Source organism: Dipodomys spectabilis, unplaced genomic scaffold (assembly GCF_019054845.1).
Source record: "Dipodomys spectabilis isolate Male_0828 unplaced genomic scaffold, ASM1905484v1 ptg000021l, whole genome shotgun sequence".
Lineage (NCBI taxonomy): Eukaryota > Metazoa > Chordata > Mammalia > Rodentia > Heteromyidae > Dipodomys > Dipodomys spectabilis.
This window is the reverse complement of record NW_024870698.1, coordinates 6,247,358-6,261,863: the sequence shown is the minus strand read 5'-3', so window position 1 is coordinate 6,261,863 and position 14,506 is coordinate 6,247,358. Positions and strand designations below refer to the sequence as shown.

Sequence of the window (14,506 nt, the reverse complement as noted above, 5' to 3'; positions counted from 1 at the left end):
GCCCATAAGGATTCCCTTAGAGGCATGAGCCTCTATTTGCACCCAGCAAATAGAGTAGATTTTAAGTGTTCTCACAACAACAACAAAATTGATAAGTACATAAGGTAATATATTCATTAATTGTGTTAAATTTAGTCATCCCAGGTGTTTCACCTGTCTCAAATACAAGATACTACAGTCAATAAATACATTTAATTTTTTTTTTTGTCAATTTAAAGAAAAACGACCAATCTCCACAGTTCCATGCATTAGCGCCCCCTACCAATTCTTGGGCCCAGCTTTCATTTCTTATTCTTCCTCTGTGTTCTAACCAGGCACCTCTTCACTAGCAGCCATCCTTAGCAGCTGAAAGCAGCTTTGCCATGGTTACCAAGATAACCCCTTATCCATCCCACCCACACTTGCCCAGAGCCGCCCACGTGATTTTCAGATCAGGCCGTTGAGCTATGTTCATAGGGGCCAAGGTGTCAATAGGAAACAATAGATCTGCTGGTGCGAATCTACATTTGGGTATTCAGGTCTCTCTTCTGAGCTTACAATGGGTTTTTAATTGGTTGGTGTTTCTGAAAGGTCAATGTATTAACTTTGGAGACCTTAATCCTTAGGATGTTTTTATGCACATTTAGAGATACACAGGTGCTTAACACATTTTGTCCAGTTAAACAGGCCTCTGTGATCTGAAATTGGCATAGGCAGGTGGCTGCCAGGTCTGCACTACTTTGGGAAATGGATATAGTTCTCCTCTCCAGGGTGTCCAAGGGAAGGAGAAGGGGGACAGGAAGGAGGAAGCTGACAGACAACAGCAGGGGGACTCTGTGCTCAGCATCTTGTCTTGGTGGTATATCCAAGCTGCAAGATTTATAACCTTCTTGTTACAATGTATCAGCTTCAACACTTGCAGGGAAGTCTTCAATAACTTCGATGACATCTTGCTGAGGGGTTTTGTCATTAAAAGCCTAAAGCTGGTCATTAACAAACCTTCTCAGCAATCATCTACCGCTGTGCTAACTCAGGCATGGATCTAACTGGAAAGTTGGGCTGGCTCAGAAACTTTCCAGGAGGCTGCACTTTTTTTTTCTGTGCAGGCTAAATTTCTTTAGGGAAAGAAAATATAGTTTCCAACCATTTCATCATTTATTTCTCATTATCTGTGGGCTATGCCTTTTTTAATAGACTCAAGCAAATTCAACAAACATGTGTACAAAAGTACTATCTAATAGGCTTGGGGCTTGGGGCTAAAGATATAATTATGAAAAATACAGCATTAAGTCCTCAGAGGGCTTAATATATACATATATATACATATATATCCTTACACACAAATATATGTACATATGTGTATATATACATGTAATGAATAAGATACATATGTATATATATATATAGTAAAGTAGAAGATCATGTTCATTTTCCACCACCCTTTAGAAAAGAGATGCTTTCATTACCCCATTTTAGAAAGTAGATTACTGTAGCCTTATTCATTTAAGAATTTTCCCCAAACCATTGGGGTCCTGAGCAACAAAGCCAAATCTCAAAACGCATGTCTTGTTTGACTTTAAGACTGTTGATTTACTCCAAATAACAGAACTGGACCAGACACAAAGCAAAGGAAGGCCAGAATTCCAGATAGAGGAAAGACCATAAACATACATCTGAAGGTGGACGTATGCTGGATATACATGAGAAACACTTTGGGCACAGGCCAGAACCTCTTTCAGGGGAGTTTATGTAGTTAGTGGAATTTTTTCCTTAGGACAAACCTACCCTAGCTTCCTGCTCTTCCTCACCTGGACCGCAAGAACCATAGAAAGGGATCCATTTATAAGCATTTATATATGAAGTCAAGTCCAGCTGCTGGGCCTGGTGTAACAGCATCAATATTAATTTTCTGAATGCAGTAAAGATGCATATGTGGAAAGAAAGATTTGGCTGGGCTGGGTGCCAGTGGCTCATGCCTGTAATCCTAGCTACTCAGGAGGCTGAGATCTAAGGATCATGGTTCAAAGCCAGTCCAGGCAGGTAAGTCCGTGAGACTTATCTCCAAAAAACCACCAGAAAGCCAGAAGTGGTGCTGTGGCTCAAGTGGTAGAGTGCTCGCTTTGAGCTGAAGAGCGCAGGGACAGTGCCCAGGCCCAAAGTTCAAGCTCCATGACAGACAAAAAAAAGAAAGGAAAGAAAGAAAGAAGGAAGGAAGGAAGGAAGGAAGGAAGGAAGGAAAGAAAGATAGATTTGGCTGGGTGCTGAACACTGAATCAAAAAATATACAAAAATGCAAATGGCCAGTCATTCTCCATTGCTGGACAGCTGCTTCTGTTGCCAATAATTTGATGTTTCACCTAATCTAGTCCCCTCTCAGATGGAAATGATGAATGGAGTAGATGCCTTTGCCTATACACAGTACAGACAGAAGCGACCAATGACTCATTATCTTGAAGTGTGTCCCCCAAAAAGCAACCAAAAAACATGCGGACACGGGGGAATATGCTCCTATTCCAAGAATAGAAGTCAACAACAAAAAACCCTTGGACTAGCATCTTTGTGAAATAGCCAGGAAAACAACTTGGAGGCAATTGATATATTTGTAAATGTGCACATTTTTACAGTAAACATTACCATTATGTGATAGGCAATTGATGCAGGGATGAGGGAGACAATCACTAATTAAATGAATCTTTATAACAACTCTATGAAGAAAAGCATTATTCCCCCACTTATATACAAACTAGGAGTTAAGACAATTTGACACAGGTCCTTTTCTGAGTAATTTATATAGCAGTGCCAGCCGCACTATAAATTATTTCAAGGTGTTTTTTGACATTGCTTTACATCATATCTGTATCTATCATCATAATTAAAATATGACCTATTTAAAGAGGTTTAAGTACAATTAAACAATACAATGTTTTTTAAAGCACTAGCTGATCACTCTCTTTTATAAAGTGACTTTTTAAAAATCTCTCTCATTTTTAAAATACTTTCCCAAAAGGAAACAGAAATATTAGCTTCCTTTTTTTACTGCTCCATTAATTGCTGTAGGGTTTTACCTGAGGAGATCAGAAAGCCCTCCAGGCAGACACCATTGATCCAACTCTAGTGTCATTAGGTGCCTGTCCACATGTGTGATGTCAGAGGGAAGAATTTGTTCCTGGGAATCACAAAGCCATCATCCATCTGACACCCTAGGTTTTGGTGGGCTTTCCACCTGCAGGGCTTCTCACAAATGTCTTCCTTGGCCTGTTATTATTTTTTAATTGCTCACAGGATGCTTCTTACTCGCAAATTTCTTGCCAACTAAGATCATCAGTGCTACCACAAAGGAGTCTCAGGAAACTGATTAGTAATTTCAGATTGGCTTTTTGGATGTGAGGTAGGGTATAGGCTATCAGAGTTTCATCCCAAGGTCACGGAATCTGCTGGTCCTTTTGGAGATACAGTATAAGGCCACTTCCAGAGAATATATTCAGGACCAAACGTAAGAAAATAAGTTTCGTGTAAGATAAAAATAAAAGAGCACTTTGGTGTAGAAAGTGTTGAACTAAGTAAGTGAATGTGGCAACACATGTCTGTGCTCTCAGCTGCTTCCTAGGCAGAGGTAGGAGTATTAAGATCCCAGTCCTGCCCAAGCAAATTTAGCCAAGACTCAATCTGAAACCCAAAACTAAAAGCAAAAGGACTGGCGCATGGCTAAAGTGGTAGGGTGCTTGCCTAGCAAGCATAAAAATTCTTGAACTCACATCTCACCCAAATGCCAAAATAATCAATAATAATTTTGGTAACATACATTCTGTCTTGTTCAAATATCCCTAAGTAACGTTGGGTTTTTAGCCAGTTCCCCAAGTGACAGAAAAAGGAAAATAAAAGAGCTTATTTAAAAAAATTGTTATAAGTAAAATGCCTCTCAAAAACATGCATACTGCTGGATTTCAGTAGAAACTGGAATCAGAGGCCCAAACACCATCGGGAAATTCTCCCTTAACACCCAGGCACCTCCCTTCTCATGGTTTCTAGCCTTCTGTGGCAGTACAAAATGAGTGATGGCCTATACAGTTGTATCCTACCACCACCACAATCTAAGAGACAGATTGCTTTGTCCAAGTTCTGAATTCCAGAAAGAGCTGAGACTGGCTGAGTTCATGTTATGTACCTACATCTGGACCAATTAATTATCTATTGACAAGTGCTACATTTTATCCTGACTGTTGTAACAATATAGATGGGGGTGGGTAAAGTGGATAGCTCCTAGAAGGGGATGCATTAATAGGAAAAAGTTCTAAGATGGAAAAAAAAGCCTTGGTGTCCATACAAGAACATACAAAACACATCAGCCACTCTAGCTAGAAGAATAAGAATCATGTACAGAGGTTCTTACTATGCAGATTTTCATACATATTACAAGACCATATATATATTAAAGAAAAAAATAAAATGTCATTAGTGGCAATAAACATAGTGTATTGTAATTTTCAGAAGAAAATACAGAACTGTCAGTAATTTAGATGAGTAATACAGTGGTTTCTCTATTAAGCCATCATTAGGTCCAATACGTATTTAGTGCATCCCACCCACTGCATGTGACAGCTGAGCAGCACAGACCTCTGTCATTCATCCTCAGGATTGTATAGCTAACCAAGTGCTGTAGCTCTCCATTGCTGTCCAACCTGGTAAGAAAGTATAGTACCACACTGCACGAGCCCAGTCAAAGTTCGAAATATAAAATTCAAGATTCCATGACTAACTGAATGCATATCATTTTACACCATCAAAAGGTCAAAAACGCCTAAGGGAATCCATCATGATTTGGCGAGGCCCTGTACTTTCCCAATCAAATTATTTAAAGACAATAGAATTTCAACACGAAAAATGGGATCTTATCAGTGCTATTTTCTTTCTTTGCCCCTAACCCAAATCTCACATTTTCTATTCTGATCTTCGATGTTTTTCTGTTTAGTTTGACTCTACCATCCAGATTTTAGCATGGAAAATATTAAGGAGAGAACACAGATATTAAGAACAATCAATGACTTAGATGAGTAATACAGTTGCTCCTATATTAAACCATTAGGTCCAATATGCACTTAGTACTTTTAGCATGACACAGTATAAAGTACTTAAAGTTATTTCAGATGGCAATAAAATGCCCTTCCATGATTAGCAATAAACAGAGTGCCAAGCTAGAAATGAAAAAGGACCAACTTCTATTTTTGTCTCTTTTCCAAAGTATACACAGACCAATTTTAGAGAAGTCATTTGTGCTCCCTGTATCCATCCATAAATCCACTTGATAGCCTATCAGTCCTTGAGCAGGAGACCTGGGAATCTCAATGGGCTGACTCTGAACAGGACTCATTTGCAGGAAGAGATGGAGAGAAATATCAGAAAATTAAAGCTAGCCCTCCCTTATCAGAAGGTGAATTCCCACTCCAAAGAAGAATCTATGGTGTATGTAATACAAAAGAATTGCTTTGCAGGGACCAAATTGGAAGAATCCAATGGCCCTTTGCCAATTATTTCTAGACCTCAGTACAGAATTTACTCCATCGATTTCAGGTTTTACAAGGAGGCCACTACGCATTGCTTTCCAGAAATCCTTCTAACTATTTCTAGAGTAATACTGAATACTTTCAGGAAAAACAATTCGTAGAGCCCTCAAATAGAATAAGACATGGGTAAGGATTTTATGGTGACGAAAATAAAGTATTATTTTTCTTGGATCTTACTGCTGTGATACGACTATTTTATAAGGAAAATGAATAAAACTTAGAAAGTAAAAATGTTCCAAAAATACTCAAAAAATGCTAAATGAGTGAGGTGATGAGTTGACTAGTCTGAAAATATACACTATCAGCTAACTTTATTCCCTTTCATTTGCCTTCAAATATGAAGAATATCAATGGAGTTAAAGAGTTGTGGCAATGTTGTCTTGAAACAAAATTTATATATTCTTTCATGGCAAACATTGTTTTTAGCTGGCTGTGGTGATATCTACCTGTAATTCCAGCACTCAAGAAGGTCAGGCAGGATAATCATGAGTGCAACAAGATCAGCCTGAGCTACATAAGGGTCCAGCTTCAGTGACATCCTAAAACCCTATATCAAAAACAATAAGCAAATCCCTATTTCTAACTGAGCTGCTTAGATGCAGCTTAAATGCAAAATCCATTGATGGGAAGATTCATACCACTGCAAGTTTATTACACAAATGCAAACCTGGAGTCATTTAAAAACGCTATTAATTCACTCTTTGGTGGCAAGGATATTAAAATATGCAAATACGCATGCTATAGTTGATCAGTGCTAATCTTTTCATAGCAACTAATGTTTTCTCCCAATAGACACCATCCCTTCTTTTTTAACCTTCACCCAGGAATCACAAAATGTTGAAGAGTGTCACTTTTTACTTTGTTCAATTTCAGAAGGTGGGACTTAAGACTAGAATTCTCACCTTCTCCTTTCCAAAAAATCTTCCTCTACCCCTCTCCTAATTACATGCCTTTACACTAATTTACATGAATTTCAGTTCTTGAAATCATTGGTCTTTGCTGAATGCAAATAAGCACATGAGGAAATTATATTAAGTTTGCACAATTGATCTTTCATCATTTCAAATGGTACCTTTGAGCAGTTCCTGAAATGTCTGTCTGAAATACTCCCAGCGCTGAGTGTCATCAAGAGATGGGGGGTCACACTGAGGAAACCCATTTTCTGTGATGTAAATTACAGGGTTATTATACATATCCTAGAACAAGAAAGCAGAAGTTTTATTCCAAACAGATGTTTAAAAAAAAGCTCATAAAATCAGGTGCAATACCCTCTATCTTCTTGAAGCTACAACCCCAAAACTAGTTTTCATCAAATTGCACTGACCCTATTAACTTAATTTTCCACACACTGACCTTTTATGACTAACAATGGAAAAGCAAAACTGTGCAAATGTCCATGAAGACAGTAAAATGACTCTTATTATAATGAGAAGACAGAAATATCTTTCTGCCCATCAGCATCTGCTCATTGTCACTGCTCCTTCACCCGCTGGTCCTGTGGGCAGGACATTCTCCTCCCCAGAAAGGCAATAACTTGAAATTTTAATTTCAGCTACCTGGATGTCATCCAGCATGGTAAAGACCAAAAAGGTCCCAACCATCTCCTTCTGTAAAATTCCTTTTATACTCATAACTGTAACACTAGCTTGGAAAGTATGTCCAAGCTACATCTATAGCCAAAATAGATTTTAACAACAAATTCTGAACGTGACCCCTATTTTCAAAGTCAGATAATTAATCCTCATCAACTCAAACCCTGCTCTTTTGAAGAAAACAAATAGACATGCCTAAAGCCTTCCATATTCAGGTCCATATTCATGAGTTCAGATGCACATGTACACAAGCCTTCACATCTTAAGATGTACACGAACACATAGATCACTGATGTACCTTAATATATTTCAGGAGCTTACGTATCCCCCATGGCACCACGTAGATCCAACCCACACCCTGCCATGAGGGATTGGAGAAAAACTTGATCTCCACATCCTGAAGAAAGCCTAGTTCTCCTTTCTTGTTCTCTTGGTGCTTGACTAAGCGAGATGTATAATATTGCACAGCAAAGAAATCGGCAGTGCCTTTGATCATTTTCTTCTCTTCTTCTGTGAATTCGGGAAGTCTGGATGATGGATAGCCTTGCTTTTTACTCATGGAGGCAATCTGAGACTTGACAAGTTTGGGGTAATCACCATCAATGAATATGGGTTTAGCAAAGAAATCCAACTGGAAACTGATTGCTCTTTTAACAGCTTCCTGATCAGGCACTGAATTGGGATCTGCTGGTTCTAACCAGCAACAAAACAATGATAAGGAAACCATACCTTTTTGTTCTTTTCGGAATAAAGAATCATAGCTGTGCCAGGATCTGACATGAGCCTTAATCAGATTGTGAGCTGCCTGGTAACCTCCAGTCCCAATGTGAGGTATACCAGGAGCAAAAATTCCCATGTCATATGCCAGCACTGCAAGAGTATTGGGCTCATTTATGGTGATCCACTTCTTGACTCGATCTCCAAAGGTATGGAAACAAAACTGAGCATATTTGTCAAAGGCTTCAATGATTGTCTCTGACAACCAACCTCCTTGGTCTTCTAAAGCCTGAGGCAGGTCGAAGTGGTAGATGGCCACAACAGGTGTAACCCCATTTGTCAGCAAATCATCAATGATCTTGTTGTAATAGTCAATCCCTAAGGGAAGAGAAAAAGAAGAAGAAAAATGATTTTTGGTGTATTTGGCAATACATTTTAAAAGAAAAAGGATCAAGATGATTCTTGTTTAAAATAAGGTTGACTACTTCTTCAGTAGAAATTAATGGAAGTCTAGGAGGAAGCAGAAAGAAATCCAGTGGGAAGGAGGTTTAAGTCAGATGATATAATGGGAAGACACTTGTTCTGCAGAGAGATGCTTGAGTAAGGTGCTCTCAACATTATGAAATGCTCACACTATAGAGGTCATTTTTACTTAGTTCTCTATATACTCATTTTTTGTGGCTTATCCCTCACCCCCAACACAAGCTCCATAAGAAAAAGATCCTTGACTCTCTAGTTCACTTCTGAATTCCCAAGGCCTGAAACACTATGAAAAGTAAGTCAGATAATTGTTAATATTTGTCCCCAGCCTATTAGCTTCACAAGTCTTGAAAAGGAAACTCAGTGAGCATGAAAAATCTACAATCATCAAAGCCAAAATAGCACTAATATGCAGTTTCAGTTACTCTGGATGCTAAGAGAGAAAGATCACTTGGGTCAGAAGTTCAAGGCCTGCCCTGGTTAACACAGAAGACCCTCATCTCAGGGAAGAAAAATCCTAGAAGGTTCCAAACACAATTACTCAGAGTCTTGGGACATTGTGATTTGGTTGGTGATTTACTCTAAAATTCTGACAAAGTCCATGGAAACACACACACACACACACACACACACACACACACACACACACACACACACACACACACACACACACACACACACACACACTCAGCTGGTTCTTCTAGGACTACACATATGAAAGAGTTCCTTTAGGACAACTGCAAAGTTTAGAAGAATGACATTAAGTTGAAGATGCTCTGCTTCAGAAATCAAGGTCAAGAAGATATTTGGTCCACCCTTATAAGACTCCAGCTTAGAACTGCTCTCAGTTTGATGTTTTAAAAGTATAGTGGGAACCGGAGTCTGGAGTTCATATCTTCTTTTAAGACTGAACTGTGAAGCCGGGCGCTAGTGGCTCACGCCTGTAATCCTAGCTACTCAGGAGGCTGAGATCTGAGGATCGCGGTTCAAAGCCAGCCCGGGCAGGAAAGACCGTGAGACTCCTATCTCCAATAAACCACCAGAAAACCGGAAGTGGCGCTGTAGCTCAAGTGGTAGAGTGCTCGCCTTGAGCTGAAGAGCTGAGGGACAGCGCCCAGGCCCAGAGTTCAAGCCCCACGACCGACAAAAAAAAAAAAAAAAAAAAAAAAAAGACTGAACTGTGGTCTTTAAGCCATCACATGTTAGCTCAGCAACCATAGGCAAGTTACCAGATCTCTCAGAATTATCTCTTTCCAGGCTGTAAAATGTATATAATGAGAGATATCCATTCTTGACTATTGTGAGAGTTTAAAGAGTTGGTAAATTGAACATGTGTACAACAGTCCTTAACATATGGTAAGGACTCAGTATAAGTTAGCTATCATTCTAACAATAATTATTGTTATTTTGGTATTAGTACCATCTAGGCTGATGCTGATTAAAAGATGAATATAAATTATTCAGATAAGGCATGGAGAAAAGTGTAATCCAGGAAGAGCAAAATCAAAAATGAATATGCAAAAGGCCAAAGGAGATGTAAAAGTAAAGACTACTCAAATGAGAAAAAGAGATGACTTAACTCAAGCTTGTTGTAAGGAGAGGCTCAGCCGCTGTCACTCACATCTGACAAAAACTCGAAGGCAATCAGAAAAAGGGAAAGGCTTATAGGCTACAAAAGGAAGGCTCTAGTCATGCTCTGACTCAGGTTGTTGGCACAGGAAGCTGGAGGATGGTTAGCTAGAAGTGAGTTATCTTCTGTAATTCATTTGGAGAACTTCTTTGGCTTTTTCTGGTGGGTCTTGGGTTGGAAGCAAGGCTGTACGTAGCAGCCTAGTCAGGACTATGTCCTGACTTCTGGACTGACTTGCTATAAAGGTTGTGGTTTAGCTATCTGGGCTTCCTATATGGGTTACTGCTTTATTTTCATGTATTGCCTGGACATTTTATATATATTCTTTCTCTTAAAGAGCTCCTTCTGGGAACTGAAAGTTTGATATAAGGATAGCATGGCACTCATCAGAAGTGGAGGAAGACTAAAGAAGGGTAAGTATTGTAAACAGAAGTGAAACTATGCAAAAAACACATCATTGTTCTGCCTGTCTGTTTTGAACACCAGCTCAAATACTTTGTGAACTTAAACACAGTGGAAATCATACATGATAACTCCATGTTTGAGAGACATATCTTAATGCTATTTCAAACTTGGTGGGCAATATAACTCCTTCCCCTCCTAATCATGTCCATGCCCTAACCTGTAGAATGGGAACACAGGTTATCATATATGGCAAAAAGAAACTGTGGGCAGATGCAATTAAGGAAAAGACCTTGAGATAGGAACCTTCCCCTAGGATGTTCAGGTGGACTTAATATAGCCGCATGAGTCTTGAGAAAGTAAAACAGAAAAATGGATCAGAAGGATGCAACAGCAAAGAAAAGATGGGATAAAGAGCAACTTCATAGAGACTCAACCACTGTTGCTGACTTTAAAGATAAGAAAGGTAGCCACAAGCCAAGTGATGCAGATGTCCCTGAAAAGCTGAAAATGGTCCTTAGCTGAAAGCCAGAAAGAAATGAGAACCTCAGTCCTTCAATCATAACATGCTGGATTCTGTCAAAAGCTGAATAAGCCAACAAAACAGACTCTCCAAATTCATTCTTTAGAAAGAGGCAGAGCCCTGCAGGCACTTTGCTTCAGTCCTAGAAAGGCCCATGTCAGGATCTTTATTTTTCAATGAAAGAACATTCCACAAAGCCATCTCTGGACTTGTATTTTTTTCCTGTACAAATGTGATATCGAAAATTGTATGATGGATAACATTTTATTGATACATGTGAGTTTTCTTAGCTAACTCTTTCCATTGACTTTGAATGTTGAAATAATACTAGCTTTTGTTATTGAATGGATGTCATGGTTTTGCTTAATCCTAACTCTAAGCTCTAGAATAGGCATCTTTGTTTCTAATAAACATCTGAGAAAACTGTTATCAGCGAGTCTTAGTGTCATCAAATGGAACTGCCAGTGTTTAATCCCAATCTCTCACTGGAAGGGCTACGCTGATCCCTCTACAACATACCACTAATTATATATACTAATGTTCCTGAACCAGAAATACGGGACTCTGTTTCAGTAACCTTAGCATTCACCTCCTGAGACCTAATCACAATATCAGATCCTGTTTTATATTCCTTTTTGGAGTAGTCATTAATGATAGCCAGAAATACAATTCAAGCAACATAATAATCATGAGGTGAAATGAAGATAAATAAAATTTAAATAATAGAGCATTGCATAATTAATATTTAATATCCAAGAACTGAGCACTTGGCTTCTGGTTTGTATAGTTTATTTGATTTTGTAATGAAACTTTTCCATAAGGAGGTAGAACAGGACATCAAAGAGCAGATCACCTCACTCAGTCACCTGAAAGGATCATGGATTAGTCACCTGGCCTGTCTCCACCTAAGTTTACTTGTTTGTGAAAGAGCATTGTTTATGGTACTGTCTCATGACTTATATGACCTTGAACTGAGAACAATTTGTCATTACGCTTTTAGCTTTATCTAAGGCTGGTACTTTAACCCTAATGAAATCTCTGAACAAACATGTATTTTTAAGTGATTATTAGTTACCAATCTAGAAATCTTAAACTCTGAGAGGTCATATGGACCTTTTTCTGTTTCCAAATGATTATTTTAAGAATTCAAACCTCTGTAGATTTCTTTCATCATGGATACTGTATTCTCTGCTTTAATACTCTGAACATTGGTCTTTCCTTTGTCCCATCAACTGTGTCTGGGAGTGAAGCAGGATTATGTAGAACAAATAAATAAGTGAGCTAGGGGCATAACTCAAGTAAGTAGAGCACTTTCCTAAACAATAGAAGAACCCGGTTCAATTCCTAGTGCTCCCTGCCAATAAAAAAAAAATAGGGAAATTGTCTTAGAATAGGAGAGGACTACAACCTGGGGAAATAATGCTCCCACTTAAAATTTTAAAAAATTACCTCTAACAAACTATGAATACTGCAATGCTCATGAACTTAACCAGAATCTTTGGTCTATGTCTCTCAAGACTCATATCATCAATTTTATTCATTGTTCTACCTTCTCTTATCACACTACCTATATTAGTCATTCACTGCTGCTATTATGAATTACCACAAAGAAATCAACAAAAATTTATTATTTGGACTTCTAGAGGTCAGAAGTCCAAGTCTCAGTGTTTTAAAATCAAGATGATGGTAAGGTCACTTCTGCCTGGAGAATGTCAACTAGAATACACTTTCTTGGCTTTTTCAGAAGGCACGAGCTTCCTACATGTCTTCTTTTATAACTCTCTCCTCCATTTTCACCCTCATCTCTCCATTTTGTTGTCTCTTTTGGTCCTTATATCCCTTCTCTGTGACTCTGGTCCACCATTTTATAAAGACCCAAGAGATTACACAGGTAATCCAAGATAATCTCATCTTTGGATCCTTCAATGTAAGATTCCTTTTACTGGTGAGCTAATATTATCATAACTTCTAAGATTCAAGACAAGGTTTTAGGGAAGGGAGAAATTCAGCCCACCTACCATAATGCTGAACATACAATACAGTACAAGTTGGATGTTTGTACAGTAAATTTATTCGTACAATTCCTTCTAAGTATCTTATATTTTAAGTCTTAAAGTGAGCAAGATATTCTGCTCAAATATTTCTATTTTTTCTTTCCAAAATGCAAATCCCCTACTAATCACCTGAAACTTGTATTTGTGGCAGATAGGAAAATGCATTTGGACAGTTGAGAATGCAGAAATAGGTGAGTTCAGTTGAAAGCTCAATCTCTTCTTGTTAATCCCTGAAAATTTGACATTTGAAATAGAAAAAGCTATGTAACAATTTCACTTTGTAAAATATCCCTCCGGTTTGGAGATGTAGAATTTTACCAGGTTCCAATCAAGCTTTAAAATGGGGAGTCAAAAACACAGAAAGCAATTCCTTGGAAAGGATAGTAATAAGGATCTCCTACTTCTTTGCATGCTCTTTGAGAAAATGTTTAAATGGAGAAAAAAAATGATGGCCTTTCTGAGCGAAAACAGTTCCAATTGTTTCAACAGATCACTGCACAAGAATGAACAACTGCTTATTGAAATTCCGCCTCCTGGACGCACCTCCATTGCCCTCTTGTTCTGGGAAAAGTGTATAATACTAATCAGCTGTGTCTTTACAGAAGCTGAGGCAAACACAAAACAGTGCCCTGGGCAGGTGACTTCCACGTGAGCTTGGCATGAGTGACTTACCTTGCTCTTCAGGAGATTCTGGCACCTCCCTCTCCCTCAGCCTGACAAGATATTGTGTCCCCACGAACCTTAAAAGGCTTATATGTTGTCATATCAATATAGGTCCACAATATTTTATCTAAAAGTCTTAGGGAAAATGTTTTGAGTTCTAAAAAGGAAACTTGGAGTATAGGTCCTAATAGTAACACCGACAATGTGTCTGGATCAGTATTCCTTTCCTTTTTATAGAGAAAAATACATAGTCTCATCAAACAGAATAACCCAACGTCATCCCATTCTTTTATAGTTACACAGCAATTCAAGTCAGCTTATACTTTCAGTTTTGTTGTAGAAAAATTCCTTAAATGCTGGGCACTGGTGGCTAATGTCTGTAATCCTAGCTATTCAGGAGGCTGAGACCTGAGGATCGAGGTTCAAAGCTAGCCCAGGCAAGAAAGTCTGTGAGACTCTTATCTCCAATAAACCACTCAAAACCCAGAAGTAGCGATGTGGCTCAAGTGGTAGAGTGATGTGGCTCAAGTGGTAGAGTGCTCGCCTTGAGCTGAAGAGTACAGGGACAGCGCCCAAGCCCAAAGTTCAAGCCCCATGACAAACCAAAAAAAAGAAAAGAAAAGAAAAATTCCTTAGAGCCTTCGGAATCTTGGAATTTCAGATAAAATTTGGCATGGTGATCTGCACGTTTGCATTCTCAACAAAATGTCATTACTGTCCTTAGATGATTTCCTGATTGATACTGGCCTAGTATTAAGAAACCATTTACTGAACACATCCCTCCTTAGAAAGAATTAGACTAGGTTAACGAGATGAAAAAAAGGAAAATTATCTGCACATTAGGCTGTCTTATACCTGTTTTGTGAGTACTTAGCACAGTCCTCTGTGCACAGGGAATACTTGGT

The 14,506-nt window shown here is 38.6% G+C and overlaps 1 protein-coding gene across 1 annotated transcript in view; it reads right to left on the bottom strand.

Annotated features, from left to right (window-relative positions):
- Positions 1 to 14,506, bottom strand: part of LOC122104099 (cytosolic beta-glucosidase) — a 99,977-nt gene that overhangs the window by 49,715 nt on the left and 35,756 nt on the right. Inside the window, exons 3-4 of the mRNA XM_042674794.1 lie at positions 7,431 to 8,227; positions 6,613 to 6,736 (exon numbers count right to left, since the gene is read on the bottom strand). Coding sequence (XP_042530728.1) covers positions 6,613 to 6,736; positions 7,431 to 8,227 — 921 coding nt within the window. The remainder of the gene's footprint in view (positions 1 to 6,612; positions 6,737 to 7,430; positions 8,228 to 14,506) is intronic.